Genomic DNA, 26,300 nt, shown 5'->3' on the forward strand with positions numbered 1-26,300 from the left:
TTTCAAGCAGGGGAGTGTCATGGTCAGACCAAGCACTGAGGCTTAGGAAAGAAAAGAACCTGGGTAGAGGGCTAACCAGGACTGACAAGTCCCTGTAGGGATTTACAACAGTAAGAGGCTCCTGTCCACCACAGCTTCTCACCCCTAACTCCATGAAACTTCCATTCTTTTTTCATCTCCTGGGTGCCTAGCACTGTGCTAGATAGAAGGGTGATATTAAAGAAATATGAGGGTTATTGTAGAAGATGACAGAGTTCAGACCAAGACCCATAATTTTAAAATAATGCCTCAAATAAAATTTTGGAGTGATGGAGTCAACAAAAATTAGAAGGAGACCTTTATCCAACCTAAGAAAACTTGGGAGGTCCAAAGTAGAGGTCTGTAACACTGGGCTGGGAATAGGACCAAGATGTGGCAAGAACACCAGTGGTGGGCCTTGGAGGCGGCTGTGACAGCAGCAGCAGCTTCAGGAGCTCTTAGCCCAGACACAGAAAAGGGGTTGGACGACTTCTCAGAAAGAGAACTTCATTATTGGTTGGTTCAAAGAGGAAAGAATATATACTAATACTCAGCTGGGTATAGAAATCTATCTTACCCAATAAGGAAATAGGAGAGGAAGAAGATAAAATATATGGAAGAGGGAATAATAAAAGGGAGGACAGATTAAGAGAAGCACTAGTCAGATGCCAAACAGATTTTTGAGGGAGACACAGGAGATAGATAGATAGATAGAGAGAGAGAGAGAGAGAGAGAGATGGAGGGGAATACACAGTAATCATAACTGTGAATGTGAAAGGGATGAGTTCACCCATAAAATGAACGCAGATATCAGAATGGACTGGAAACAGGAATCTAATAATATGTTGTTTGCAAGAGACATACTTGCAACAGAAAGACAAACAGAGGATTAAAATAAAGGACAGGAGTAGAATCTATTATACTTCAGCTGAAGTAAAAAAGGCAGGGGTAGCAATCATGATCTCAACAAATCAAAAGCAAAAATAGACTTAATTAAAAGAGATAATCAGTACATTTTGGTAAAAGGTACCATAGACAATGAAGTAATATCAAAAAATTTTACAGCAAGTTTCTCTGATAAAGGCTTCATGTTCTCAAATATATAGAGAACTGAGTCAAAGTTATAAAAATGAGGGAAATCCCAATTGATAAATAGTCAGGGGATATGAAAAGGTAGTTTTCAGAAGAAATCAAAGCTATCTATAGTCATATGAAAAAATGCTCTAAATCACTACTGATTAGAAAAAGGAAAATTAAAACAACTCTGAGGTACCACCTCACACCTATCAGAAATAACAAATGTGGAAAAGGATGAGGGTAAATAGGTACGCTAATGAATTATTGGTAGAGTACTGAACTGGTCCAAACATTCTGGAAAATAATACCACTACTAGATCTATACCCCAAAAAGGTCAAAGAGAAAGGGGAAGGACCTATATTTACAAAAATATTTCTAGCAGCCCTTTTTGTGACGGCAAAGAATTGGCAATTGAAAGGATGCTCATTTGTTGGGGAATGGCTGAACACATTGGGGCATATGATTATGATGGACTACTGTTGTGCTATACAAAATGATGACAGGGGTGGTTTCAGGAAAAAACAAGGTGAGTACTATAAGAACTGATGCAAAATGAAGTGAGAACTGGGAGATCACTGTGCACAGTAACAGCAATGTTGTAATGATGACCAGCTATGAAAGATTTGGCTACTGATCAATGTAGTGATCCAAGACAATTCCAAAAGATTCATGATGAGGAAAATGTTATTCACCTCCAGAGAGAGGACTAATGAGCTCTGAGCACAAATCGAAGTATAATTTTCTCACTTTCTTTTTCTTCTTTTTTTGTGATACAGCTAATATAAAAATGCCTTGCATAATTTCACATATATAATTGATATCATATATTTTAACTTCTCAGTATGTGGAGGAGAGTTGGGAGGTGAAGGAGAGGTGGGAGGAAAGGAGAGAATCTTGAATTCAAAACTTAAAAATAAATTATGAATTGACAAAAAGAAGTATAATACATATGGTTTTCAAACCATTCATGGATCCAAAAAGAGGCTACTCTATTTTTTGACAGAAGCAGCAGCACTCCCACAACTGGAATTGGGTTTATTTTTTTATATAAGAAGTGGCATATTAACAGATATAATAGCTGTGATAAGAGTGAAATGTTCTGGAAGCAGAGGTATAAAATACGCAAGCCACAAGCCATACGTGGCTGACAATGCTCCCATGTGCAGTCCAGACCAGACTAAAATGTAATTGGGAAATATCTAATGAAATAAATAAAAATATAATAAAACACAGATAATGTTTACATGTGGTTTTCTAAGTCAATACATGGCCTGCAGGAATCCTTATGTATGGGTTATTGGCTCTCATTTCTATTTGAGTTTGATACTACTGTCATGGAGTATCTTTGTGAATTCCATCATTAATAAAGCTTTACTGAATTCCTAAGTTGTTCCATACCACAGAAACACAAAGATATGAGACAAAGTTCCTCCCTTCAAGGAGCTCAAAATGTGGCTGAGACAGAACAAAAAAAATCAAAGATATAAATATCAAATGAATGACACAAAAAGTAAGTGCGGCTAAAGTTTAGAGAAGGGAACAGTCACTGAGGGCTGGTGTGGTTAGGGAAGCTTAAGAGAGAACATGAGTCTTAAGCCAGGCGCTGAAGGAAAAATTGGACATAGATAAATCGAAGGGTTAAATGAGCAAAGATTCCAAAGTGAGAATGTGAATCAAATGTTTGGGGAATAATAAAGAGAACAGGTTAGCTAGAGCGGAAGGGGTTTCTAAGAAAAGAAGGGGAGATAAGGCTAGGTAGGGACTGTGGTACAGGGCTATGAATGTATGGCTATGGAGTTTGAACTTTAGTCTGCAGAAAATGGAGAACCGATGATGGCACTTGAGCAAAGATGTCTTGTGCATAAATCGATGTTTTAAAATGGTAGCAATGTGAAGGATTGTTTGGAGGGGAAGAAGTTGGAAATAGGGAAACAAAGGGGCTACTGCAACAGTCTGGCAGCTAGGTGGCGCTGCAGTGGATAGAGTGCTGGGCCTGGAGCCAAGAAGACCTGAGCTCAAAGCCAGCCTCAGACACTCACTAGCTTGTGACCCTGGGCAAAAATCACTCAACCTCTGTTTGCCTTAATCCACTAATGAAGGAAATGGCAAACCACTCCAGTATCTTTGCCAAGAAAACCCCATACAGGGTCATGAAGAGTCAAACACAAGTGAAAAACTACTGAACATCAACAACACTGCAGTAGCCCAGGTGCAAGGTAATAAGGCCAGAACTAAGGTGACATTGGTACAATTAGAAAAGTAAGCATAGGTATGAAAAGACACTGCAAAGGAACAATAAACAAGCCTTGGTACCTGCCTGAATATGTAGGGCAATAAGAATAACTCATGCTTAGTACCTGCTAAACCAGCACTTACCTGTTGCACAATAGTCGTTAACTGCAGGCAGAGTTGAACAATCTTGTTTTTCAGGACCCCGTATTCTGTCACAGTGACAAATGGAAGCCTGCCAGAGAAAGGTAATAGAAGACCCTATCAATCTGGGTTTCACTGAGCATTATCTCTTGCCATTTATACCTAATGCCAATAACAGGCTAATTAATCCTCTGGGGAAACTAAAACAGTGATAATCTGCAATGGCTAGAGTCATTAGAGCATCCTCCAAAAAAGACTGTTAAACTCTAGATCTCAAACATCCATGTCAGAGAGTAACAGCTATGTTTTCTCTAGGAGAAAGCTTCTATCTGTGTTGGTCACAGAGATATCCTCTATGACTTCCACAAAATTTGTCCCATAACATGGATCCGGAAAGTACTCTACGGGTCTAGCATGATAGGAGCCACAAACACCCACAGGATTTTGGATGAGGTAACAAAGCCACTGTGCCTTTGATAAAGACTGCTCCATCACTCATAAGAGGGGTGTTTTCAGAGTACCCTATGTAAATATAAATTAATAAGCAACATAGTGCCAAATCCATATTTATTTTAACAGGAGAAATGCAATTTTATTTCAAGAGTTAGCAAGAAAGAGCCATTTAAGCCTCTGATCCAAGCTTTGCAGGTTGTAATGCTGCCAGCCCTTGGGGGTGATGGGGAGAGGAGAATTCATTGATCGAAGGCTCATTTTTTAGAGGCCAACTCTGGAAGTACATGTGGTTTGGGGCAACATTTCAAAACACTTCTTAAAATTAAGTTTATAAAACCTCCATGTGGCAACACTAGCTGCCAAAAAGCACAAGATACTTTCCTATGGCTCCTTCCAGGCATGAAACATGTGGGCACAATTCTCTTGACCTTTCCTTCCCCTTCCTTGCCACCAACCCCCCACCTCAGCTCAGCTAGGCTATTAGGAACTCTGGACCAATGGCCAGTAGACCACTGAGACAGGGTCAAAAGGACCATGACACGATTTGAAGTGAGGCCCTGGGACCTTACTATTAAACATACAAAATTTATAAGTTCTTGGTCACATTCAGCTAAATGATATTCAATTTCCAAACTTTATAATGACTATTAGATATATTTCTTCTCTAGAAATTATTTTCTTGAATTCTGTAGTTGTAAATTCCATAAGATATACATATGTATGTATATATACATTTGGACAAGAACAGTAATATTTAGGCACTAATCAATATATCCCTCTGCTATTAGTGCTCACAACCTCCTCCAATAGTCTTAGAGCACTTTGTCTGGTTCAAACCTTTGTCCCTTTCATTCTCTAACCCTAATTACATGTCTCTGTGTCCATGTTGCATCCTCCCAGTAGAAAATAAGCTCATTGAGGGCCAGGAATACTTTGTCTTTCTAATCCTGGCACTAGCACAGTGCCTGGAACACAGCAAGCAATTTGCTGAAAATGAATTTGAAATTCCAAGACTGGCATTTGGGAACATTATGTAAAGACCAAACAAAACCAAAGCCCAGTGGTTTCGTGTTCAGAAAGTGGTCCTAACATGAAGTTGTTATGCAGACCTAGGCTTGCAGTGCTTGCAAAGCTAATCTCTTCTACTTTTTAACTTGATGTCAGCAAATCCAAATAACTCACTCTGGAGGCCATGAACATTTAACAAAAGCAAACAAAGAAGACCTGAAGAAGAGACTACTCTTGGGAGCAGGCCATGTGACAGGACTTTTTTCTTTGTTTTCATGAGGAGCTTTTGAATTAAACTCTTGAATTAGCCCCAATTCTCCAAAATAGTCTCTACCTCTATTACAGAGATGACTCATCAGATCTATAGCCTCCTTTTTAATAAAGCTGAAATGAATTTTAGGCCTCAAAACATGGATTTGATTAAGCCAGACTGAACCAGGTCAAATAATACCTTTGAATCTCAATTTGAGAGAAATTCAATATTAACACTAATAATTGAAAATTTACATTTTAATAGCATTTTTCTCTTGCAGATTCCCAGAACACTTCAAAGACTAAACATATAGGGCTTTACTCACCTGCCACAGAGATAAAGCCAATTCTTGGTTGAAACACAGAAGCCACTTTTCCCCAGCAACACTATTCTAACAAGTTTCAGAGAGAAAATAAGGAGCACCTCCACCAATTGACACTCCTCACCAGGCAATTTTGAAAAGGGGAAATCTAATTACTATATGGGAAATGCAATTTGGCTAGGCCACTCAGGTAAAAGCTAAACCAGGAGTGTTAATGGGCATGAATGATTGAGTTCTCCAATTTGTACCTCCGCTGAAACACACCATCTCAAGGCCCCAACTGTGTTCAAACCCCATGCTGCTATCTGCTCTGAAACTGACTCAGAAGAGCATCCCTAATGAGTCACTGGCACAACTTCCAACGGCATCTGGAGTTTCCTCGAAGAACTTTGCAAAATCATATGTGATTGGAGCTTTGAGGCTCAGAAAGTAACAGAAGGATTTACAGCAAACACCCTCAATACAAAGCACCCCACCTTGTATTTTAGACACATGGGCCACAATACCTCTTTCGCTGACATCACAACTTCAGAAACCTGGTGATTCAGAATTTCTTTTCCGAATCTTTTGTGGTAACGGCACAAAGGGGAAATTAAGTAAGGAAACCTGAGGCCCTTTAAGTAATGGCTTTGGAAATCTGTAATGCTCAAGGTTTTAAGTTATCAAAGAGTTAATTAAAAAACTCATAGATATAAATTTGATATTTTGGAAGACTGGCCAATGAGGTCATTTGATGAAGACTATGTCATTTCTGAAAGAGGTCTCTGATTGCCTTGAAGAACATTTATTATAAGAACAGGGCTGAAGGCAAACCTTCCCCCTCCCCGCTAACATGCGCTCTAGAAGTTCTCAAACTTCTGATTCTTAAAGAATGTTCATTAATGCTAATGACTGAATATGAATTTGATGGGGGGAAGGAATACTTTGTGAGAAAGGAATAAAATAAGAAAATTGAACCTAGTCATCTCTCAATTATACATGTTATAGATTCCATGTCACTTGCTGGGGGTCCTTTCCTCTCATTGTCACTTAATCGGTGCCCCTTTTCTTCAGTTCTCAGACCTCCTATGCTGTGTTACAGAGATCCTAGGGGTTATGCCTTCTCTGATCCCCATGGCATAACAGGAAAGGCAGGGAATCAAGAGACATAGGTTCTCACCTCAGGCCTTCTGCTAATCATTTGGGTTACCTCAGACAAGTTCCTTAACTTCTCTCAGCCTCAGTTTCTTCATTTGTAAAGTGAGGGAGTTAAACTAGGTCATCTTAAAGGTCCTGGCCAGTTATAAAATCCTAGGATTCTTTGAGCAGTTCCAGTGAAATGCCAGTCAACTGACTGGAGCAGGCATGGGAAGAAAAGGCAGAAACTTCCATTTAACTTTCCTCTGACTGTAGCAGCTGTAACCTCCTTCTGTGTTTATTTATTTATTTTTGTCAATCAAGAATTGATTGAAAATAAGCAAATGAAAAGTGGCCTGTTAGAAAGTAGGCCTCAGTTTCCTTATCTGCAAAATGGGAGGGAGGGGAGACCGGACTATAAAAGGAGCTGAAAAAAAAGTCTGAGTTCATGACCTAGCCACACTCTTTCCACATGCACTTTGGCACTCCTATATCTCCTACTGTTTGATCTCTCTGTCTCTGGAGCTTTGCTATAGCTAGGAGGGAAGCCCCAGGCATATTATCCACACTAGCATTCTCTTAGTGCACATAATTGAGAGCTGACTGTAGTCTTTCAGTCAGAAATGAGTGGAGTCAAATCTAATTTGGTGGCTGAGAAACGGACATCTTCATATCATCCCTAAACACAGAACATGACCAGAATTCAGGACACTGGATTCTAAAGCCTGTTCCTGGTTACCTAGAGTAAAATAGACAACAGATGAAATCTTGGTTAGCCCAAGTCACAGATATAATCAGTGTGCATAGAAGAAGCTCTAATATTTTGGCTGCTATGAATAGTTCAAGGTTAGTCCTAACAGGCCAGTACTGTTGTATGGCCAATATGTGACAGTGGAGTAACATATGAAGACTTTTCTCTCTTTACCTGCCTATTTAGAAGGACAAATAAGAGGCCTGTGTAAAGCACAATTGGAACCAACTCCTGAATGATCAAAAGTTGGATACATATCTAGGTTAACCATAGGGCCTCTGTTTTTGATATTTACCTTCTTGGATCTTTTCCCATTGTGCTTTATGCAAAAGTATACCCCTCAAAAGCTGCAATAATTCTTATCTTTCCTTACGTATACCACTGGTGCTAACTATTTAAATGAAAACTAAAGTAAATGAGTTTGTGGAGCACATAACTTTTTTTGGTAAAGTCTACATTTTTCTCAATATGTCTCTTTTATAGATCTTGATTTTAAAATGGAATCATGGAATATGAGAGGTCGAAGTGGCCATAGAGATCATTCTTCTCATTTAGAGATGAGCCAAATGAGGGAAATGACTTTCCTAAGGTCAAAAGGCTCATGTCAGAGCTGGGACTCAAACCCTGGTCTCTTCCATTCCATCTACCTTGTTTAATGAGGCAGATCACCACGCTGTAGCCTGCCCCTTCATCCTAGGGCTAGCTGAGCCTAATGGGAAGAGGCACTGCAAAAAATAAAATTGAATGTAAGACATCAGAGGTTATAAAATGTCAAAGAACTGACACATTTCCAAACTATAATCTAAAGTGGGAGAGACAAAAAGCCAGTCAGCCAGAACTACTCCAGGACTTTCAGGATCACAAGCTTAGAATTACCTGTCGAGCCAGGCCAGTAATTTCTTGGCAACACCAATCAGGTCAACTACAGCAGTGAGACAGTTATTCGGTAGTTGTCTGTATGTTCTAAGACCGGTGAGGCCGCTCCTCCTTCGTCCAGCTAGAAAGCCCTGTAGGCTTTTGGCGGCCACATTCAGCTTGTGAGCAAGAGATCTCAGATTTTCAGTTTCTAATTCATGGTTCTGAAATCAAAGAAGGGAGGGTGGGATGGAGAGAAAACACAAGGTTAAGCACTTTGGTATATTCACAGAATCATAGATAACAGAATTAGAAGCAGGAAGGGACCTCAGATGAGGAAACTGAGGCCCTGAGAAGGGGTGTGACTTGTCCAATATTACACAAGCAGAAATAGAAGAACTAGGATTTTAACCACATTCTCTGACTCTAAACCCAGTACTCATTCCATGGTACTGTGCTGAGTCTCCAACCAATTAGTTGGATTTTAACTTCAGCCCTAAACAGCCATGATAACCTAAAAGATATGCTACCACTGTCAAATTTTGTTTCTTTCTTTTCATCTTGATATCAATTGTAAATGCCTCCCCTTACAAAGTCCTTTTCCTCCCTCTTATCCTGCTAACTACTCAAGGATGCCTATCCTATACTGGCTAATCCCTGCTAAGATGCTACCTGATAAAAAATAAAATATTAACACAATCTCAACACCTTATGATGTGACCCTTCCCAGGAGTATTTGCTACAAGCCTATGAAACTCAAAGACAGAGAGCTAAAAGAACAAATTATCGAGTAGTGGGGATGATATTTTGGAGCAGAAATAGTTGGCATTTCCTTTAATCATGCCACACAAGCAATTACAGCCTACTCCATCTATTGTTTAGACAATCCCTGCCTCCAAAGTCCCTGCCCTATTAAACGTAGTAAATTAGGCATAATTTTTCAAAAGTAATCTGATTAAACATGGTAGAGTGATAGGAAGCAGTGCAGTGAGCTCCCCTCCACAAACTCATCCAAACAGATCTAGAAAATGTGCCAGAAGTCTTGATGGGGAAAATCCAAAAAAAGGCCTAGTGAGTCATTTGTGCAGCCCAGCTTGGCATAGGAAATGGGAAGCCTGTGGACACTGGAGACAGGGCATACTATACTCATAATACTTCAGTGTCCAGGCCTGTACTAAAGCATGAGGAGGTCTGGGATACCACTAGTCCCATATCATACCAGGTCAATGTGATGGGGACAGGTTTTGTCAGCTTTGTCACTCATTACCCAGGTTCTGGGTCACAGATCCAGGTGGACTAAGAAAGGGACTTGCATAAGAGAGTATAATTGATGAGTAAGGGGGCCCTGAGCTGTATATGGTGTTGGGATTCAGACCCCAAGCTAGAGCAGGGTCTCAGTTCCAGTATATAGGCCAATGCCTGCAGAGGAATGCTTGAGAGAGGAATTCAAGACCAAAGGGGAGCCTATAATTGTGCCACTCTGAGAAAACAGACCTTTCAGCTAGCTGACAGTGGCTGAGTCCAGGAGTATTCTACTCTTGCAAAGTCTCAAACCCAGGTTAGGAACTTGCAGAGCTCAGACCAGGGGAACAGCAATCATACTTTGTTCGGGATCAGACCACTTTGGGAACACAAAAAAACTTGCAGGTCCCTGCCTGTTCCTGAGATCCCGGAATAATAAAACACTGAATACTCCAAGAAAGCAACAACATGACTAACCCAGATTTTTCTTCCAGAAGTGTGGCAGAGCCCAGCCCTAACATTAAGTCTGAAGTCAAGACGTAGGCTGGGAGAATGGGAAAACATAAAAAGAACCCCAGAAAAAATGAGTTATTATGGTAACAAGGATGCTTGAGACACAAAGACAGAAGAGAATGACTCCAAACCATCTACAAGCAAAGCCACAGAGAAAAACACAGGTGGGCACAAACTCAAATAGAATTCCTGGAATAGATGAAGCAAGACTTTTAAAAAGTTTTAAGGTGATTTTGTAAATGGAATGAGAGTTCTTGAGGGAAAAATGGAAAAGAAATGAGAGCTATGGAAGAAAGAATTGGAAAGAAATTAATAGTTTGGCACAAGAGGTTCAAGACCTTGCCCAAGCAACAAACTCTCTGAAAATTACAAGGGACCAAATAGAAGGCAATGACTCAATAAGGCAACAAGAAATATTAAAGCAAAGTAAAAAGACCTGAAAACCAGAAGAAATTGTGATATTTATCATAATAAAAAAACTGATTTGGCAAACTAATAATTGAGAAAAAAGTTTAAGAACTATTAGATTATCCTGGATGCCATGACTGAAAAAAGATCCTAGACATAATATTTCAAGAAATCTTAAAATAAAACCACCCAGATCTCTTAGAACCAGTGGGCAAAGTGGATATGGAAGAATCCACTGAAAATTCCCAGGAGCATTATAACCAACATCCAGAGCTTCCAGGTCAAAGAGAAAATACTGAAAGCAGCCAGAAAGAATTCAAGTACCACAGTGAGGATCACGCATGATTTAGCAGCCACAACTACAAAGGAGCAGGAAGTTTGGAATATGATATTCCAAAACTCAAAGGATATGGACTTATAGCCAAGAATAAGTTAATCAGCAAATCTGAGTGTAATGCTACAGGGGAAAATGGACCTTTAATGAAATAGAGGACTTTTAAAACATTCCAGATGAAAAGACCAGAAGTGCATAGAAATTTTGAAGTTCAAACACAAGAGTGAAGAGAAGCATAAAGAGGTAAACCCAAATAAGCAATTATATAAGGGATTAAAAAAAGGATAAACTGCCTGTGTTCAAATATAGGAAGATGATGTAAGTGTCCCCTCTGAACCCTATCATCATCAGGGTTCATAGAAGAAGTCCAAATTGACAAGGTCAGGGAGTGATTCTGTTATGTCTTGATGATCTTTTTTTGATGATCTTAAGAAAAGAATGGGAAGAGAAGGGAAAAGAAATATACTGGGGGTGAGGGAAGGAAAAGGAAAGTCAGGGAACTTTATCTCACATAATCAGGGTGCTTAAGTAGATATCCATACAAAGTAGGAGGAAAGGGGAAGAAGGGAGCAGCTGACATTGGTCAAAAGAAGGAAAAATACATGTACATATAGCTGAGTACAGAAATACATTTCACTCAACAGGGAAATAAGAGAGAAAGGGGAGAAGGAGGGAAGGTAAACTAGAGGGAGGGTAGATTAAGGGAGAGATTAGTTCTAAGCAAAATAAATTCTAAGGATCTAAAAAAATTATTGCTCTCTTTGAGGTGACAAAGATTGGAAATTTGAGGAGGTGCCCATAAATTGGGGAATGGATCATTGAGTTATGGTCTATAGATGTGACAGAATACTATTGTGTTGAAGTCCTATTAGCATAATGACCAATCAGGATTTCAGAGGACTAATGATGAAACATGTTACACATCTCCTAAAAGAGAGGTGAAGAACTCGGAATTCAAAATGAGAATTGTTTTGGACATAATCAATGTTAAAATTTGTTTGATTGTCTATATATGTTTGTAAAGGTTTTTTTTGTCTTGTGTCCTGAATGCGGTGGGAGTGGTTGGGGTAGAAGTGTGAAAAGTTAGATCTTGGCTGGTTAAAACAAATAATTTTTTTAAAAAAGTAATGCAATAGATAAATATCATAAAAATAATAAGCCAACTTCAGAATTAGCTGCAATAACAAGGTAGGGGAAACATGAGCAATTTAAATCCTAAAATAATCACCAAGTTTTATTTTAAGCAATAACATCAACAGGTGGTAAATCATAAGAGATTAAATATTCTATTAATCAACAAGGTACGACCATTTATTAAGTACTTCCTGGTTGCAATGCATTGTGCTAATATGTGGGAATACAAAGATGAAAGTGAAGTAGTACCTTCCCTTAAGAATCTTACTTTCTAACAGGACAGATAACATATAGATAAAAAAGAAAGACAGATAGACAAGGATAGCTATAGACAGATAAATATAATGCATGGTAATTTGGGGAAGAAGTATACTAGCAATAAGGAGCATCAGTAATATCTGAGTAGTAGGTGGCATTTGAGTCAAGTTTGAAGGAAATCAGCAATTCTAAGAGGTAGAGGTGAGGAGGGAGTTCACTCCAGGCATGGGGTGGGGGTGGAGAGGGCAGAGTTGGTGACAGCCAGTGCAAAGGCACAAGATACAGGTGCAGAAGGGGGAGTAACCCATTAGGACTCTATCCCTGAGTTCATGGAGGGGAAAATATCAATCAATCACTAAACATTTATTAACCACCTACTATATACCAGGCACTGTACTAAGTGCTACGAGAAAATTGGGATGGCATAGAGTCAGGTTGTACAGAAACTTAAATACCAAACACTGAAGTTTATATCTGATCCTAGAAGTCATAGGGAGCCACTAGCGTTTACTGAGTAGAGACATGGCATAATCTAACTTGTGCTTCAGCAAAATCACTTTGGTGTCATGTGAAATATGGATTGGAGTAGGGAAATGCTTGTGGTAAGGAAATGAAATAGGGCATCTAGCTGATGCAGTGAATAGAGCACCGGGCCTGAAGCCAGGAAGATCAGAGTTCAACTCTGGCCTCAGACACTTACTAGCTGTGTGACACTGTGCAAATCACTTAGCCCCATTTGCCTCAGTTTTCTCATCTGTAAAATGAGCTGGAGAAAGAATTGGCAAATCGCTCCAGTGTCTTTGCCAAGAAAACCCCCAATGGGGTTACAGAAACCAATGAACAACAGCAAAGGGAGATGAAATAGGAGCCTACTGTAATAGTCGAGATGAGAGTTGATGAGAACCTGAACTAGGGTGATGGCTGTATGAGTGGAGAAGAAAGAATGCATGCAAGAGAGGCTGGGAAGACAGAAATGACAAGATCGGGCAATTGATTATATAAGAAGGGTCAGACTGAGAAACTGAGGATGCTATTGAAGCTGCAAGCCTGGGTGAGTAGATTGACAGTGCAGCCCTCAACAAGAACAGAAAAGTTTGGAAGAGCAGTAAGTTTAGTTGGGAAAGAAAATGAGTTCTGTTTTGGATATGTTGAGTTTGAGATGCCTCTGCAATGACCACTATGAATGTCTAATAAGCGGTTTGGGAATAAGTCTAGAACTCAGGAAAAGATTAGGGATGGATATAGAGACCTAGGAGTCATCTGGAGAGAGATAATAAATGGAATCCATGAGAGCTGATGAATGCACCAAATGAGACAGTATAAAGGGAGAAGAGAAGAGCGTCTAATACACAGACTTAGGGAACACTCTCGTTTACTGAATGTGACATGAATGATGAATCAGTAAAGAAGACTGAGAAGAATCAGTCTGAGATGTCACAGGTAAATGAGGAGGACAGAGCTTCCAAGAGAAAGAGGGAATCAACAGTGTCAAATGCTGCAGACAGGATAAGAAAGGTGAGGACTGGGAAGAGGTTATCAGATTTGTCAATTAAGAGATCATTGGTAACTGAAGAAAGTAGGTTCAGATGAGTGATAAAGTGGGAAGCCAGATCGTGAGGGTTTAACAAGAGAATAAGGGGAGAGGATGTGAAGGCACCAAGTATATATAGCTTGTACAAGGAGTTGGACTGAGAAATAAAAATTTGATGTAGGGTGATAATTAGCAGTGATGAGGGGATCAAGTGAAGATTTTTTTAAGGATAAGGGAGAATTTGGCATGTTTGTAGGCAGCAGGGAAAAAACAAGTACGTAGGGGAAAATTGAAGATTATAGGGAGGGCTGCTAATGGGGGCAGTCTTGCTGGAGGAGATGGGATCAGGGGTACATGTAGAGGATTTGGCATGAGTGAGAGCAGCTGCCTCTTCATTAGAACCTGAAGTAAAGGCTGAAATGATGGGGTATGAGGTCAATGAGTTGTGAGATGAGGAGGAAGGTTTGTCAAATGAGGATGAATGATTTTGACTGTTTTCATTCAAATCTCACTTCAGCCAAAAGGGGAGGGGAGGCATGCTATGGGAGATTTGAGGAGAGAAGAAAGTGGTTATAGTAGTCATTGGAGACAGTAGGAGAGAGAATCAATTAGCTAGCAATAAAGAGATTGCCTTGCTTGAATTAAGGGCCCAGTTGGGATTAGACAACAAATTTGTAGCAGACCCAGTCAGCACAGTTGTGTGACTTCTCCTAGATCTATTTAGTTGCACAAACAGGAGTAGGGTAGTCTGAAAGTGGGAGTAATCCAGTGTCATGGTTTGGCAAGACAAGCAGTCAAGGGATTTGAGAGTAGAGAGGAAACTATGGAGGATACTATTCACTAAGAGGCTGATATTGGGAAAGGAAGATGATGTAGTCAGAGCGGGGCCGATGGCCTGGGATGGTAATAAGGGACAGATGGACTGGAGGTCACAGTGATAATGAAGTAGCAGCTTAGGCAGAATCAGGCACAGGGAGAGAAGGAATGGCAGGACTTTATAATCAGATAAAGGCATTTCAGACTTCTTATTCATGGAAGATGGGGATTTGAGAATGATTGGAAAATGGAAAAAAAGGTAAGACTGTTTTATTCAAAATAATGCTCTTTTTTCCTCAACTAGACCTTTCACCAGAGCTGCTAACGAGCAGAAACAGCAACTGACTTGAATTTCCATTTTATTTCCTCTCCCCAAACACACTAAGGTAGAAATGTTAACAAGCAGAGAAAGGACTTTAGGGAAAGGACAGGCCAGCTAATCAGACCCTGAATAATTGATAGGCCTTATTCAACTAAAAATAAAGGTTTCTAGCTACTGACTATAGCTTAAACCAACTTCCTCTTGGCTTGGCTTATCCTCAGTAGAGATGGTCAGCATCTGCTGAATGATCTTTGTTTGGAAATAATAGAGATGAACATGCCTTAAAAAGTGTTAAATGTTTTACAAATGCAAGATGATATTACCATTATTAGGTCTTATTCTAGGATTCTTTATCAATGTTTCTGTCTCTCCTATAGTTTTACATTTTGAAATCAGATTTTAATTTATTTCCAGAGCTTACGTAATGGGGGCAGGTCCCTCACATTTGGTAGCCTGATGTTGTCTGCATATGTTTGGAAGGGGAATAGGAATTTTCTGTCTTCCAGTCTGGGTACATTTACAAGTGATTAAAAAAAGAGACAAGTGCTTGTCCCCTGACACATTTCATTTTTCAGCCCAAAGCTTCTTACTCAATAATTATTATCTCTTAGGATGTAAGCATTTTGAGATAAAAATATAATGTATTATTATTTGATAAAGGAAATATCCTTGCAAATAATAATGGTAAGCAAACTGTTTACCGTATTAAGGTAAATCACAGAAAAATTAAGCTTTTATTCACCCTTTCACATCCCATTACAAAGTAAATATATAAATGCACATTTTTCTTGAATTTTCTGATATCATTGCAAAAGTCCTGTAAAAGAGATTAAGTGGTATATAAATATCAGTTTTTCTTTGATCTATTTCAAAGGGTACAAAACTGGGAATGCATCTTTCCGTCCTGGAAATTTTAACTAACATTATTTATTCTTGTATACCCTCTGCAGAGAGCATAATATTTTTCAGAACCGAAATACAATACAGAGCATGTAACTCAGTCAATTCATTCAGGATAAGGGACCAGGAGGTGCTTTCCCTGTAATTTTTGTAAAATATATGCCTAATAATATCCTTTAAATTAAAAAGAAAAGATTTTATTCATATAAGGAAGATCACCATGGGAATGCTAATGTTTGTCATCATTAATAATATGTAGCCAATTGTTTCGCAGGGAAAAATCAAAATGAGAGCCAGGTATGTTTTTCTACTCTTCACACGTCCTACAAAACTGAATTTGCTATGAGGCCAGGAAGGACATATTTTACCAAATGAGACATGTATTTGCTTTAACCCCTTTGAGGTCTTACAGACATATTAACTGCCAAGAGAGGCAATCCCCTGTGTTTCTATTAAGATGTGAGTTATAGGCTTCTCAAGTTATGTTCTGACTCATGAAATGAAATAGATCATCAATTCTTTGCTCCAGTTGACAGTTAGTTCTTTTTTTTCACAAGTATATGGTCTTCATTAGCCCTAGAGAGTGGAAGACTCAGAAGAGTTGATGCCAATAATAGCTGTAGAAAGAAATGTCACACATTCGACTTGATTCTCCCCTCAGCATGAGGGACCATGTTTTCCCCAAGCATGTGCAGGAAAGCTGATTCCTCCTCCAAGTTCTCTCCCTGTTACTGGTAGCCTATGTGGGCAGCCTGCTCCAGCATTTGTCTGCTCAGACAGGAGCCAGGGTGAAGAGAAGCTAGAAATGGTTACTCCAGGAGCCACTGTTTGTGTCCAGATCATTTCTGTCTATAGAAACTTTCCATCCACACAATCCCAAAATACAAACTGACATTTAGGAAAGCCTTTAAAGTTTGCAAAGCATTTTACAAATAATACCTCATTCAAGCCTCACAAAACTTGTGAGTTAAGTATTCGAGGTATTATCCCCATTTGACAGATAAAGAAACAAGTTCAGGCAGGTTAAATGATATCAAGAATCACACAGCTCTAAATGACAAAGCTGGAATTCAAACCCAAGTTTTCTGGACTCCAGCCTCATTCTTCTCACTACAACATAGTACAGTGTAAGAGTGGAAAGGCTACTCTCTGAAACTCTTTTCCCAAGGTTGAGGAGGGGACCCAAGAGGCTAAAAGTTGTCTCACTTCAGGAGGAGAAAGGAGAAAGGAGGGGAGAGAAATTCGGTCCAATTTTGTGGTGTGGACCAGTGGATCTGAAGGGTATGTGTGTAATAGAAGCCATTGGGGATGCAGGAAAAATATTAGCACGATTTAGATGGTCACATGCCCCGTGTGTTGCACAAGAAATCTTGAAGGAAGAGGGAATTCCACAACATGGAGGGGGTGGGATGGGAGGGGTGAGGGAAGCGCCTCAAAATTGGTTGTTTGTTCACTTTCAACATGTTTGAATGTATTGTGGCTTACCCATGGCCAGCTAAGTAGAGTTATGGGGTGTATTACCTAGTTTTACTAAACTAACTCAAATAAAATGCATGGCTGGCTTACAAAAGATTCTTACAAAGAGACCATGGACCAAAGATAATACTAATAATGTAAGCACAAGTGAACAAAGTGGTAGAGCTGAAACAAAGCCTAGTCTAAATTCTCTGACAGCGACATTATGAGGCTAAAAACAATGAGGATCTAATCATATGTGACAAGAAGTCAAACCCCCCCCATTCAAAGTGAGCAAGATTATTTGAAATGTGGATTTAACTTCACTATCACGAGCAATGAACTTCACACTAAAGCATAGTGTGCCTTGAAATGTTGCCTAATGAGAGTAGGAAGCCATCACAATTAGCAAGGTATTGAAAAATTAGACTTTTGTTACTGAAAACGATTTAAGCGTGTCACCCATAAAAACTCTCACAGCTGCATATTTTAAAAATTAGAGACAGAACTTTCTAACCTGTTTAAAACTCTTTCACATGTAGAGTTTCTGTGGGTTTTAAACCAATTTGTTAAAAATATAAAAGAGTAACACTTTATTAGTGTGTAAGAAGAAATGACTGACAGCAAGAAATACAGAAATTTACTGTCTAGATTATAACAAAAGACTTTGCATAAATGGTGGATGGGCTTGAAGGAAAGAAAATCAAAATTCAAAACGTGAATATTCCAATTTGGAAAATATAGTTCACAGTCATAGTGCTGCTAAAGAAGAAAAGAAAGAAAAGAACTATGATAAAAAACATCTAAAGACGGCACAGAAGAGAAGCTCAGAAGGGGGTAAACAAGCAGGGAATTGTTGTTACCACAGTATCGATTTTAATATACACTTCGAAGAGACAAACTACGTACTAGTTCAGTGTCATAGACAGTCCTTTGTTCTTTGGATGTTGGAATGTTTATGTTTGTGGATGATTGTTAAGTTCATAATTACAAGAAAAGGAAAATGTTTACAAAAATAACATAAAATGTTGCTATTTAGGATGTTTGTAGCTACAAGTGCTAACCTGCTGAGAACGTAAAGAAATTGATATTGCTTGCTAGTGATCAAATAAATCAAGTTAATGTTGTTGCTGTTTTTGTTGTTTCAACAATGTCTAACTCTTTGTGATTGCATTGGGGTTGTCTTGGCAAAGATGCTGGGGTGGTTTGCCATTTCCTTCTCTGGCTCATTTTAAGGATGAGGAAACGGGTAAACAGGGTGAAATGAATTGCCCAGTGTCACACAGCTATTAAGTGTCTGAGGCCAGATTTGAACTCAGGGAGATGAGTGTTCGATCCACTACAGCACCACCTAGCTGCCCTATAAATATATAGTTATACTGGTCAATGGAAGTCTTTTTCTCCTTCACATTAGAATCCTCATCTGTAAAATGGGGGAGTTGGACTCTACGGCTTCTAAGGCATGTTCCAGCTCTGAATCTCTGACCCTAGGAAGTTTTCCCCTTTCTCCCAAGACTGCAGGACACGTAGGTCAGCATTGCTATGTAGAATCTGAAGAGAAAGCTATAATTCCTTAAGACTAACATAGATTATTCTCACTTAAGTATCAAGTCTCTAAGCCATTCTTCTTGTTTTGGGTCCGGCTAGTTTGAGACAACAACAAAAATTCCTTTGGACACTTTGTTTTCCACTTGCTTATGTGACTCTGCTGTTTTGCCTTGTATCCCTAGACTATTTGTAAGCTCCTTCCCAATCTCTAAAATTAGGAGAGTGCTCAACTGAGGCTAAGTGAAGATGCTCTTATAGAAAAAGGGATTTTGTATCTTAAACACATGTAAGAAGGATGAGTGTTCTGATCACATTCTTCATAAAAAAGAAAAGCTACTATCTGACCCCTCTACCTCTTATCCCCATCTCTGGTGCTGCAGCTCTCTCCTAGACCCACTTCTTCCATGCTGGCCATGTGGGCAACTATTGCCTTTTGCCTCCATTCTTATCCTTGCTGCACCCATTCACTTCTGAGACCACAAAACTCTGTGGTCTCTGATAGATGGTAGAGATTTGACTGAAGACACAGACCTAAAGAGCAGTTCGTCTTATCTCCACCTGTACTGAAACCATTACTTGTGACAAAGAATATCCTCTAATAAACCTCATTATAAGTTTCTAAAATTTTATGTGTACCCTATTTATTTCTTCTGGTTACGGTAGTTTTTCACAAAATCACTCATTTAAAGCCAACTGCTGCTAGATATAGGAAATGATGTGAATAGAAGAATGTGATCAGTCCTCTTGGATTATTTTTCAGAGCTCCAAAAGTAGTTAGTCACATGCTGAGGGTGAGGGACACAAATGGACAGGCCCAAGGGAAGCACTGGTGCTGACACTATGTAAAAAGACCTAGCAGAAAGTCTCTAGCATGTTGGGTGGGCACCCATAGATGTATGAGAGAATGTGGACAAGGGTTGAAAAGGATGAGAATGCAAGGATAGAGGCCATTAAGCAGCCTAGTGGATAGAGTTTGGGACCTGAAGTCTAGAAAATAGGACGCCAAGTTCAACCTTACAAGTGGGATCCTGGGCAAGTCAATTAACCTCTCTCATCCAGAGAGAAAACTAGTACCTGCCTCCCAGGGTCATTGTGAGGATGAAATGAGATAAGATATAGTAAATACTTTGGGAACCTTAAAGAATACAAAATGAAGCCATGGAGGGAATGGTCACATCGATTAGATCACAGATATAACCAAGTAAGAAAATCTCATCCAAGTTTAATCATTTCGAATCAACCTAGCGCCTGCTTCTATTCTTGTTTTTATCTTTCTTCCCTATCATTTCTGTCATCAGAATGTAATTTCACTTCAGGATTGGTCTCAATGTAACTAACAACGGTTAACTGAATCTTAAAGTGTCGTGCAATCCTGCTGTCTTTTACTTGCTTCAGAAGGTAATCGGGCCCTGTGGCTTATTGTACTTGCAGATAGAAGTGGGTGGAAAGCAACAGCACAAGTGCCCCTGGGAACTACCGGTGACTACATATGTGGATAAAGAATGGAATAGTGCGTGGTCTGTGATGTTATTTCAGAGGTACTAAGAAGTACCTCCTCCCTCTGCCTCTCCCGACCCCCCTAAAAACCCACCCTACTACCCATTAGGTGATCCTTGAAATGCCACAGCTAGAAATCCATTCCTTTGGCTAAGGCTTTCTCTATTAAAAATTCAAATACTCCTGGAAATAGTAACACTGTAAGGCTTATCAGTCATTTCTACCTCTATGTGAATTAGGTGATTAGATACTTTCCTAGGAGCTGTTTTTGATTCAAGGAGAAGAGAAAAGCACACAATGGCACTGCATGCCTGGGGGAGGGGCAGAGGCATACTGAATGGGGGAAAGAGTACATAGCGAGGGGAGGCTGGGGGAATGCCAACGTCTACCTCATAATTTTGCCTAGAGCCAGCCCTAGGTACATACAAATTAAATCAGAAGGAGAAATATTTTTGTCCTCGTGTTTCCGAGAAGCGGCATCACAGACAATAACATTAATGAAGGAGAATGTTATTCTGAATGTCTCCTACAGTGGCATAGGGCAATTATACAGGAGAATTTTTTTTTTCAAAAGAACATAATCCAAGTCATAATCCATATGGTGCTGGTAAATGGCAAACTCCTATTAAAAACTTCCATGTTGCCAAGTGATTATCTGACACAAGCTGCAGATGCTTAAATGAAAAGCACCTCTATAACAGTAATATTTTCTAGAAGTGATTGTTTTGATGGTGGGTTTTTTTTAACTCAACAACATACAAAGTCAGTGACTTTCAGGTAACTTTCTAGGTAGCAGATAGTTCCCAAAGATTCAGTCAAATTGCTCATACTCTAAAAAACAGATAAATGAAACAACCAAGTCCAACCTTGCACAGAGCTAAACATCACCTAAGAACAAGGTAGAATGGATAACTAATTCTGTTCGGCTGAAGGAATTAAGGGTAGTTGGGCACAGGAAATCATCATATTGAGCAAGCTGTAATATTGCCATAGGTAGGAAGGAGAAAAGGAAAATAAGAGCGCACATAATGGGCTAGGGCAGAGAATACACCATAGTCCATATACACTTTGCATATTTGCACAGAGACAGAACAATAGAAAGGTTCCAGCACCCTCTCTGTCACTCACACCAGAAAACTCTGTTATCCTTCTCTCTCTCTCCCTTTCTCTCTCTCTCTCTTTCTCTCTCTCTCTCTCTCTCTCTCTCTCTCTCTCTCTCTCTCTCTCTCTCTCTCTCTCCCTCTCTTCCCCCCCCACCTCCATCTTCCTAATCCAGTCAACTACATGATCCTGTCCATTCTCATTTTAGAGTGTCATTTGCACCCATCCATTCTCTCTGGTCCCAATTTCACTATCCTAGTCCAGGCCCTGAGCTCTTAACATCTGGACTACTAGAACAGCTGTTTAACTGATCTCTAGACTCCGATAGCACATAAAATCAGTGCTACTCTTCTTATGGCTCTCCTGTCATCTCTTCCAAATCCTTTCTCATCTGTGATCATTCAGGGAAGTCATTTCTATTCTCCTCTTGGGCATCATTCTTTGTCTATTGTAGGAATTCCTATAGTACTGCTAGTACTGCTCTCTCTTTCTCTTTCTCTCTCTCTCTCTCTCTTTCTCTCTCTCTTCTCCCCCTTTTTCTGTCTCTTTCCCTCCTTCCTTCCCTCCTCCTCCTTCTCTCTGTCTCTCACTGTCTCACTCACCAACAGAGTTGGCCATTTTGCTCCCCACCCAAGAAGCAGCTCACACAGACCTTAAGGATTCCATAAACTTTCACAGAAGCCCATTCCAAAATGTAACTGAAACAAATTTTGCTGAACATCCAACCTAAATCCTTCTTGCTTCAATTTAAGCTTATTTTATCCTCTTGGTGCCTAAGTAAAGATGGAAAACTGCTGGTCATTTTCCTCTGTGAACCCCTTCCGCCCCCACTAAACACTGCAATAAAATAATCCCTCAGGTTTCTCTTCCAGGCTGAATAATCCCACTTCCTTTAACCTTACCTTGTAAATTTTATTTTCCAGTGCTTTCATCATTTTGGTAAGTGACTCTCCTTTCAGCCTTGTCCAAATTTCATATTCTTTTTTTGGTGTGAAGGGTAAAGCTGAAAATGCTTCTAGAGGATGCCCTCAGTTCTAATATATAGTCTCTTATTTATGGTTCCCCAGATGAATTTTAGAGTATGATATCTCTGACTTTTTTCAATGTGTTTAAATAAGATTACTTTGAATTCCAATCCTGTATTCCAAGGTGTTACCCATCAGCCATACCCTGACACATCTCAGTATTGTACCAGAGACAATGAGGCTGATTACTATCCTTTCACCCAAGTAAGTCATTGATGAGAAGCTTAAAGAAACAGAACTAAGCCTTTTCTGTATATCCTCAGTGTTGACAGCGGTCACCACTTTGGGGGATACAACCCACCCTTCAATACTTCAACCATCTCAGATACTTTAAAAGGCAACTTGGAATAGGAATCACCAAAGTTACTATAAAGTGAGTTCCAAATCCTGGGAATTTCCAGGAAGGTTTTGGCTTCATAAGGTGTAGCATGTCCGGCTGGTGCAGTAGGTGGTGGCCCACATACAAAGAGCTGTTTCACATTAAATCCTGGAATGGGAACAACTACAAGTGTTGAGGAAATGGCTGTCCACCATTTCCATCTAAAACACTCACCCTCATGGTGTGGGATGCACTACAGCCAGCCAAGATCAGCCAAATGAAGCCCATTCAGGAAGTAGATGTGTTTCTGGAGCTAAGAACAGTATGATTTCAGGGGTGTGAGAAAGGCAGATGTACTCTATTAAGACCTGCTACACATAGGATTGATATAGAATTAGAAAAGATGGTCACAGGAAATCAGAAAAAAAGCAAAATTTGTTCTTTAGAATTGAAATCATAAATGTGGTTTAAAAATGCCTCATTTGGAGTCAGAAGACCAGGGTTCAAATTCTGATTCTACCATTTACTACCTATGTGATCTTGGGTAAACCACTTTATCCAGGCCTCAGTTTTTCTTATCTACAAAATGATGGGTTTGGATTAGGTGGTCACTAAGGGTCTTGCCACAGCAATCATCCAACAAATCTTAAAATACCGTATATAACTGATTTGTCACTTACAGGAAAAAAAAGCCTTTCCTTTTTTTCAATAACAAGTCTAAGGCTGAATTATAGGAATAGCAATACCCACGTAGTTTAAAGGATGCCATTAGAGGCTGAAGGGCATTGAATAAAAGAATAGGGTAGTAGTGGAACAGGAAAGGTAACTTCTATAGGCAGCCTGGTCCAATGGAGAAGAGATGGAGATGGAGCTGGAGTCAGAGAGAGGACCTGATCTCAAATGCCATCCCTGCTACCTACTTACTACCTGTCTCACTGTGGTCAAGTCATACATCTCTTTCAGTCTTTGCATCTATAAAACCAAGGGCTTAGACTAGACAACATAAGGTCCCATGCAGCTCTAAGTCTATGATGCTGATGATGAACTCAAACCATCTCTGAGTGCCCTGCCCTTACTGTAGTTACGATGGTCCTTTCTAAGCACTCTGCATTGATCTTGGAGGCCAAAACTCTCATTAAGGAGAAAACTGATGTGCTAGTTCTTTATTATTTGGAACAAAACCCAAATGTTATGAAAGATGACATATAGAGGGTAGAGTTAACAAGGAACTTAAATGTTTTTAGTAAAAGAAAATGAGTGTGTGGGGAGACCACAAAGTGGAAATTTACTGTAATTTGGTCAGAGTGAGGCTGATGGCTGAGGGAAATTGTTAATGAGCATGCTAAGGGGGACTGTTTTAAATGGCATTTAGTCACACCTACACTATTGACTTAACATTTCGCAGTTTTGCTTTCCATATTATAAAATTAACTAGGGGTTTCAGAGTTGAGTTTATACTGCCCTCTCCAACCCTAGTCCCCACCCTCCCCAACAGGCTGAAGGTAGAAAAGATGCTTGTGAAGTTCCAAGCTCCAACTTATTGTGAAACGGATCTTTCAATATTTGTTCTTGCTTTCCACCTGATTACTGCCATGGGAAGCAGCTGCAAATAGTGAAGTGATGGAATTGAGAGCTCCAGGGCTTTTGCAGTTGGTAGATTTTTCAAAATGCTTAAATAACAGGTGTATGTTGCCAGAAGTGTGAGAACAGAATAGCACTGAGTGGAGAACAACAGATTAGAGGCAAGCTCTGGGGGAAAACATAGGGCTCTTACTGTCCGGCTATTATTGATCTGCAAGATAAAAGGGCAAATCTTTTTTTTTCCTTTGGAGGGGGAGGGTGGTTAAAGGGAAGGAATTTTTCTTCTAGATATATATGTATATAACATATATATTAAAATTTCAAATTATTGCTAAGGCAACATGCTGGAACTAATAGTGCTGACCTCACATTTCATGCATTTTAAACTAACCACTTAAAGAGGAAGGACCTGAGATATGTGACTGTCTATAAACATGATGTCTTTTGTACCACAAAAAGTAGAAATTAGGAAGTTGAATTCCATTTATGTCCCTCTAAGCAAGTATCTATGCAAAATTGTGGAAGTAAATTATAGTATGATTGAAACTCCCAAATGACCAGCCTGGACAAACATGTTTGAAGTTACATACTCTAGTTTTCCTTAGCTATAACTCCCTTACCTCAAACTCAGTCTTCAAATGGGTCTGTGATCTCTCTGATGTTGATGTTCCCTCCAATAATGTAGATTACAACCTATCTATGCCTACTATTCTGTGAAACTCAATTCTTGTCCACATTCTCTCATAAGTTTGTCACAAGGAGTACACCCCATGTTCTGAGAGCCTGACTGCTTTCTCCTGACATTCTGAGAACACCAGGGAAGCACCTGGGCTGTCTAGTAGTCACTCCCCACTCTTATTGTAAGGCCAGTTCATCTTGTTTTTGATCGTTGGTTTCTCTTTGATGCCATACTGTACTCCAATTCTTATTCACAGTTCCTTATTTTTTTTATATGTTGCAGCCTGTTAACATCTACTATGCAGCTTTCCATTGTCCTTTGAGTGATGCTCCTATTCAATTCTTTGGAGGCTGTAGTGTTGTATGACTTGCAATCATACAATCCATTTGGCATAGTGGCAACCCATTATGTCAAGCATTTGGATGAAAATATACATTGCAATTTTTTCAAATTTCATATCTAGATTTTGATGTGACAAAGATATTGGGTTTCATGTGTTATCTTGAGGGCTGAGCTTAGTGTAGATACTAACTTCTCTTCCAGGCATCAGCATGTCTCAGAAAATTCATGCTGACTCTAGAAACCACAAAGCCTTTAATCATTTTGGCTCTGTACCACATGAGGATTGTTGATATAGTTTTTATCCATAGACACACAAGAAGAAAATCTGAATGGCCAAAAAAAGGGATGAGATTCTGACCCTGTGTCATTTTTTATTTTGGAAGTAAAGTTAATTGAGACCAGTAATGATTAACAGAATGGGAGCATCTGTTTCTTATGACTGTATAACTCTCTGACATTTGGCAAGAGGCAAAACCAAAATACATTTTCAGAGAATTCAGTATTTTCATTAGAATTTTTATTACACATTGTAAACTCCTACAATATTTTTTTCATGCTAACATCAAAAACATAATTAAATTCTAGGTTAAAATAATGTTAAGGATTTGGCTTACTCTACGAAGAGCTGTTTTTCCTGAAAATGTTGTCATTGAATAGATTAAAGACAATAAAAATAAAATGTTATTAAATAAATTGAATAAAAATAAACCTCTTGGTTCTGCTAGTTTCACTGTGCATTAGTTCATATAGATCTTCCCAGTTTCTTCTAAAATTGTCCATTTCATCATTTCTTATGGCACAATAATATTCTGTTACATTCATATACTAAAATTTGTTTAGCCATTGCCCTATGGAGAGGAAGCCCCTTATTTTCCAGGTTTTTGTTACCATGAAAAGAGCTGCTATGAAATTTTTTGTACGTAGAGGGTTTTTTTTCTTCCTTTGATCACTTTGGGATATATGTCTAACAGGGTTATCACTGAGTCAAAGGGTAATACTCAGCTTAGCAAATTTTTGGATATAGTTCCAAATTGCTTTCTAATAAAGAAATGTTATTAATATTTTGTC

General features: G+C 39.3%; 1 protein-coding gene across 1 annotated transcript in view; it reads right to left on the minus strand.

The window, feature by feature from the left end:
- The window catches only part of LOC118832811 (connector enhancer of kinase suppressor of ras 2-like), a 566,603-nt gene that overhangs the window by 315,348 nt on the left and 224,955 nt on the right, over window positions 1-26,300 (minus strand). Inside the window, exons 3-4 of the mRNA XM_036740170.1 lie at window positions 8,249-8,451; window positions 3,473-3,560 (exon numbers count right to left, since the gene is read on the minus strand). Of these exons, the coding sequence (XP_036596065.1) occupies window positions 3,473-3,560; window positions 8,249-8,451 (291 nt within the window). The remainder of the gene's footprint in view (window positions 1-3,472; window positions 3,561-8,248; window positions 8,452-26,300) is intronic.

This window comes from Trichosurus vulpecula, chromosome X, assembly GCF_011100635.1.
Source record: "Trichosurus vulpecula isolate mTriVul1 chromosome X, mTriVul1.pri, whole genome shotgun sequence".
In the NCBI taxonomy this organism is placed as follows: domain Eukaryota; kingdom Metazoa; phylum Chordata; class Mammalia; order Diprotodontia; family Phalangeridae; genus Trichosurus; species Trichosurus vulpecula.